General features: G+C 49.7%; 1 protein-coding gene across 1 annotated transcript; it reads left to right on the top strand.

Moving 5' to 3' along the window:
- The first annotated feature begins 1,657 nt into the window (after nucleotides 1-1,657).
- Nucleotides 1,658-2,239, top strand: RNF183 (ring finger protein 183). The gene has a single exon (XM_049784975.1). It carries the CDS (start codon nucleotides 1,658-1,660, stop codon nucleotides 2,237-2,239), a length of 582 nt encoding a protein of 193 aa, XP_049640932.1.
- Nucleotides 2,240-6,119: the final 3,880 nt, after the last annotated feature.

Below are 6,119 nucleotides of genomic sequence, written 5' to 3'. Positions count from 1 at the left end.
AGGAGACAAATATTGAAGCAGAACAGGTTTATTGGGTAAATAAAGGGAGGGAAGGAGAGAAGTAGATTTAGATATTTTTTCCCCTTCCTTCTTTAGCTTTATTGGGTAGTTTAAAATAACACTTCTGTTTTTTAAGATTTCTTTATTTTGGGGCCGGGCGGTGGCGCTGGAGGTAAGGAGCCTGCCTTGCCTGCGCTAGCCTAGGACGGACCGCGGTTCAATCCCCCGGCGTCCCATATGGTCCCCCAAGAAGCCAGGAGCAACTTCTGAGTGCATAGCCAGGAGTAACCCCTGAGCGTTACAGGGTGTGGCCCAAAAACCAAAAAAAAAAAAAAAAAAGATTTCTTTATTTTTATTTATTGTGACTGAAGTTTATTTACACAGAATTATTTACGTTACATAGTGACAATGAATGAAGGGCATTCCCATTTACTTGAGAGAACATAAACTTCTCCAGAGCAGAGAAATACAAAGTGCATAACCCAAATAGGGATATTCCAGAATGGGAAGAAGAATGGCCATTCTAAAATATGAAAGCCTCATTGCAAGAGGGGAGACATGTCCACCACACAGGGTGGGCATGCCATGGGGAAGGATGTTTCAGCCACATGGACAAGAGAGACTGAGGAGAGGGACTGGCCAGACCTCCTAACCTTCTATACCTTCTAGAAACAGGAAATTGCTGCCTTGGCCTATAGTCTTGCAGGCTCTTGGCCACTACTGGGAGGTTGGTGGTTTACCATGCCCTGGGGAATGCTGGTCCCACCCTGACACCTATCAGGCCACCAGCCACTACAAAGGGAGCTTCCGGCCTCTGCATCATACAGGTGCTCAGGAGGCGGAGGCCACCTGGCAGCTCCAGGTGCTGCGTGTGTGCTGCCATGGTGACAGCCCGAGCTGGCAAGGAGGCAGGTTTCTGAGCTGTGCAGCTTCAGGACGGGAGAGACGGAGTCTCAGGCCCTCCAGGGCGATCTCCCTGACCACCCCACAAAGGGAAGCACAGGTGGGTGCCTCGGGAGCTCCCAGAGACCAAGGGGTGGAAGAGCAGCCAGTAGGGCCAGAGGATCGGGAATGGGTTGTTTGGAGTCTGCACAGGAGCCCCTTCAAGCTACCAGCCCCAAGGGAAAGGAAGGTCAAGCCTAGAGCCCCTTGCTAACAGGAAGATCAGGCGCAGGGCACAGAAAGGTTGGACGGAGGGAGGCCTGTGAGTCCACAGAGGTGGCCAGACCAGGGAATTCTTAGCTCCCATCTTCCTGCTCACGGGGTTTGAGGTGACAGAGAAAGGGACACTGGCCCCCAGTTCACACCATCTAGAGACCCTCCTTTCTCTCACAGGAGGCAGGGCCAACCGAGGCATCACATAGAGCATGAGGAGCATTTGTGTCTGTCCTCAAAATGGGGGTGCAGTCTTCTCCAAGGGTGGGAGGCTCATGCCTAAGTCCAAAGAGAGGGGACATAGCATGAGGAGTGGGGTGCTGAAATACTAAAGCCCTCACCCTTTGCACCAAGTGTTTTCCATCCGTAAGATGTGATGGAGAAGAGCTGTCTTTTTGATTCCCAGCTCCCTGACACAGTTGTGGTTCCTAGATGCTCCTTTGCTCCTCTTGTCTTCCTTTTAGAACGATTCCTGCCAGACTCCTCAGGATCGGGTGTGAGGATGACCGAGCCACAGGGCCACAGAGAGCCGGAGGCCGAGTGCCCCGTGTGTTGGAACCCCTTCAATAACACGTTCCATACCCCCAAAATGCTGGACTGCTGCCATTCCTTCTGCGTGGAATGCCTGGCCCACCTCAGCTTGGTGACCCCGGCCCAGCGCCGGCTCCTGTGCCCGCTCTGCCGCCAGCCCACCGTGCTAGCCTCAGGCCAGCCGGTCACCGACCTGCCCACGGACACCACCATGCTCACACTGCTCCGCCTGGAGCCCCACCACGTCATCCTGGAAGGCCGCCAGCTGTGCCTCAAGGACCAGCCCAAGAGCCGCTACTTCCTGCGCCAGCCTCGGGTCTACACATTGAACTTGGGCCCAGAGCCTGGGAGCCAGACAGGACCCCCACCGGCCACCACCCCTGTGGCCAGCCGCAGGCCCAGGGCTATCCCCAGCCACTACTCTCTGAGGGAGTGTTTCCGCAACCCCCAGTTCCGCATCTTTGCCTACCTGATGGCTGTCATCCTCAGTGTCACACTGCTGCTCATCTTATCCATCTTCTGGACCAAGCAGTTTCTCTGGGGTGTGGGGTGAAACCCTCTATTTCCACCCGTGGAACTATGCCTTTCTCAGCCGACACTGCTGCTGATGGGGGTCGCGGGGGCAACTCCTTGTGTAGTATTGCTCAAGTTTTACAATTCAGGGATCAGCTAGAGGCTGTGGTTGCTCCTAGGAACAGATATGGCTCTACTCTGATGGACGCTTCAGACAGCACAAGGGCCGGGAAAGAGGGCAAGAGGTCTCTGGCTGTGAGCCTAGGGATCAAGGAAGGGCGATCCAAACTCTGTAGCAAATTTGTGCCAAAGGGGTAACAGTAGGATCCAGGCACCTGACTAGTCAAAGAGCCAGTCACAGTTGGAACTCAGTTCACAGGATTTTGAAAAAAAAAAAAATAAAGCAAAAATATTTTTATGATATTGCTAACGAAGTTGAAAATTGAGCTTCCATTCAGAGAAAATGTGTCTCTCTTCTCAGTTTTCTCTCTTTGGATGTCTTGCTAGGGGACCCAGTAAAAATGTCCAGCATTCACGCATGTATACAATATATTCATTCAACAGCCTCTTATTTGGTGAGCTGTTTGTCAAAGGTGTGTGTGTGTGTATGAATGTATCCAGGAGGACAGAGCACTAAGTTGCAGGCTCACTTAGTGGCTTCTTGTACAACACTTCTTGTCTGTATGTGATAGATGGGGTGACAAAATATAACTGGGAGGTGTCTATGGCCAGGGTAGGAGCAAAGTTATCAGAACTTGGGGGCTGGAGCAATAGCGCAGTGGTAAAGCGTTTGCCTTGCACGCGGCTGACTCAGGACGGACCTGGGTTCAATCCCCAGCTTCTCATATGGTCCCCCAAGCCAGGAGCGATTTCTGAGTGCATGGCCAGGAGTAACCCTTGAGCGTCACTGGGTGTGGCCCAAAAACAAACAAACCAAAAAACCCTTTAAAAAAAACTTGGGGGGCCAGAGAGATAGCACAGCGGGGTTTGCCTTGCAAGCAGCCAGACCCAGAACCTAAGGTGGTTGGTTTGAATCCTGGGCGTCCCATATGGTACCCCGTGCCTGCCAGGAGCTATTTCTGAGCTGATAGTCAGGAGTAACTCCTGAGCGCCGCCGGTTTTTTTGGCCCAAAAACCGAAAAAGAAAAAGAAAAGAAAGAAAGAGAGAAAGAGAAAGAAAGAAAGAAAGAAAGAAAGAAAGAAAGAAAGAAAGAAAGAAAGAAAGAAAGAAAGAAAGAAAGAAAGAAAGAAAGAAAGAGAAAGAAAGAAAGAAGAAAGAAAGAAAGAAAGAGAGAAAGAAAGAAAGAAAGAAAGAAAGAAAGAAAGAAAGAAAGAAAGAAAGAAAGAAAGAAAGAAAGAAAGAAAGAAAGAAAGAAAGAAAGAAAGAAAGAAGAAAGAAAGAGAAGAACTTGGGAGAAAAGTTTTTGTCTCCCTATTGGTGCAGAGGCTGGACCAGAAGAACTGGAGCTGAAGCAAGAGCTCCTGTCACAGGCACTGAGATTCAAAAGAAAGTAAGGCAGGGCCTGGAGCACAGTTGCAGGGTGTTTGCTGACCTGGGATGGATCAGGCATCTCATATGGCCCCCTGAGCCTGCCAGGAGGGATTTGCACAGAACCAGGAGTTAACTCCTGAGTGCCGCCCAGTGTGGCCCAAAAACCAAACAACAGAAAAAGGGTAAGTAAGGCATTGCTTAATGAGAGCTCAAATGAGGCACATGCTTTGCATGTAGAGGCTTAGGTGATCCCTTGACCATCTAGCTAGGAGTTCCCTCAACAAACCAACAAGAAAAGGAATCTGGCCAGGGAGAGCTTGAGTGGCTCAACCAAGTTCTTGAGTTTGATTCCAACTCCCACATGGGCACCACTAGGTATAACCCTGGTGATCCCTATGCAGTGCTGGGTGCCTCTATTTTTTTTTTTTTTGGGTCACACCCGGCAGCACTCAGGGGTTTCTCCTGGCTCTACACTCAGAAATCACTCCTGGCAGGCTCAGGGGACCATATTGGATGCCAGAATTCGAACCACCGACCTTCTGCATGAAAGGCAAATGCCTTACCTCCATGCTATCTCTCCGGCCCCGTGGGTGCCTCTATTTAAGAGAAAAGGCTGGTTAGATAGAAAGCCTTGGCTCCCATTCCTAGCTCTGCAGACAGCAGACCTGTGTTTTCCTTCCTCTGAGTATACCATAGAGAGCACCCTCAGCAGTGCTTAGGGGTTCTTGCTGTGCTGGAGATTAAACCTTGGTGTCCAGCACCATGGAGCGGACATTCTGGACTTCTCGGCACCGTCTCCCTGACCCTAGACTTCATTTTGTAACAAAATCTGGGAACCAGGAAGCAATGAAATGAATCTGGATGTTTCCAGTGTCACTTGTCCACCTGTGTCTACTCCCCCAGTTGATCAGTCTGGGGGTTCAGGATTCTGGAACATCTAAAGTGGCTAAACACCCTCAGAATTGTCATGTTATTTTTTTCTTTTGGTTAAGCTATCTTTTTTTTGTGGTGGGCATACCAAACAGTGCTCAAGGATTACTCCTAGATCTACACTTAGAAATTACGCTGGGCTTGGGGGATCATATGGAATGTTGGGGTCTGAAACTGAGTTGACCAGGTTTAAGTGCCCTGCCTGCTGTATTATTATCTCTTGTTGCTGTTTGCTCCCATCAGGCTATTTAAACTTTTCTTGAGTAAGTTTTCAAAGTTAAGAAACTGATGGGGGCCGGGCGGTGGCGCTAAAGGTAAGGTGCCTGCCTTGCCTTCGCTAGCCTTGGACGGACCGCGGTTCGATCCCCTGGAGTCCCATATGGTCCCCCAAGCCAGGAGCAACTTCTGAGCGCATAGCCAGGAGTAACCCCTGAGCGTTACCGGGTGTGGCCCAAAAACCAAAAAAAAAAAAAAAAAAAAAAAGAAACTGAGCCAGTTATACTCCATGTGAAGGTCAAACCTTCGTGAGACTGGAACGTGACAGCCATCTCCCACCAGGGGAACTGATCCTGACTCATTTGCGCCATCAAAGATAATTACACTCAGGCTGGGACTCCATCTCTCCCCGCTGACTTCATTTCTTTACACGTCCTTACTGCTTAACCCTGTGATAGCTAAGTCAGGTGATGACCTCACCGTGTTCTCAAAGCCAGGAGGAACAGGTAGAAGGGCTGTGGCAAACTCAGGAGAAAGCTTGATCTTTGCACCAGATTATTCTGCTCCAAGGAAGCTTCACTCTCAAAATGAAACCGAGGCACCTGAGTGCCAGTGACCATGTTCATTGACACCTATTTAGTAAGGCCGGAAACCTCTCCCTCACAGCAGAATGGAAACTCTTGAGAGTGCCTAGTTCCCCTAATAAGAGGAGACAGAGTTTTGAGTTTGGCTAGGAGGAATGTACCCACCCAAGTGTCCTTCCGTGTTCATGTTAGGAGCCCTACTTGGGACATTATCCTCAGGGGCACCTGGTGGTAGTAGTGCTTGAGTCTCAGCACTCAGGGGCCGTGATTTTGAAGGCAGGCTGCTATGCTCAAGAAGTACAGCTTCGCCTCTTCCGAAATGTAGTTTCCTGTTGACTAACAAACACTGATGGGAGGTCTGAATTTAATCCCTGACACAGTACCCTCCCCCCAAACAAAAGTAAATTCTTGAGGTAGGAGCAGTGCTATTAATTTAGCTTCCTCTGGCATGAATCACAAAAAGAGATGCAGCAACTTAATGAAAGAAGAGTATAAAAGGCTAAATGCTTATTAGCTTTTTCTAAGGTTTTTGAGCCACATCCTGTGGTGCTCAGAGATCATTCTTGGTGAGCTTGGTGGACCATGTGATGCCAGTATTGAATTGGGGTTGACCACACACAAGGAAAATGCCGGAGGGGCTGGAGTGGTGGCACAAGCCATAAAGCGTTAGCCTTGCATGCACTGACCTAGGACGGACT

The sequence above is a fragment of the Suncus etruscus genome, chromosome 1 (genome assembly GCF_024139225.1).
Source record: "Suncus etruscus isolate mSunEtr1 chromosome 1, mSunEtr1.pri.cur, whole genome shotgun sequence".
Taxonomy (NCBI): domain Eukaryota; kingdom Metazoa; phylum Chordata; class Mammalia; order Eulipotyphla; family Soricidae; genus Suncus; species Suncus etruscus.
The sequence above is the reverse complement of the archived record's forward strand: the minus strand, read 5'-3'. Positions and strand labels throughout refer to the sequence as shown.

Excerpts from the sequence above, each read along its gene's own strand:
- RNF183 (XM_049784975.1), top strand. The coding sequence starts at position 1,658 with ATGACCGAGCCACAGGGCCACAGAGAGCCGGAGGCCGAGTGCCCCGTG.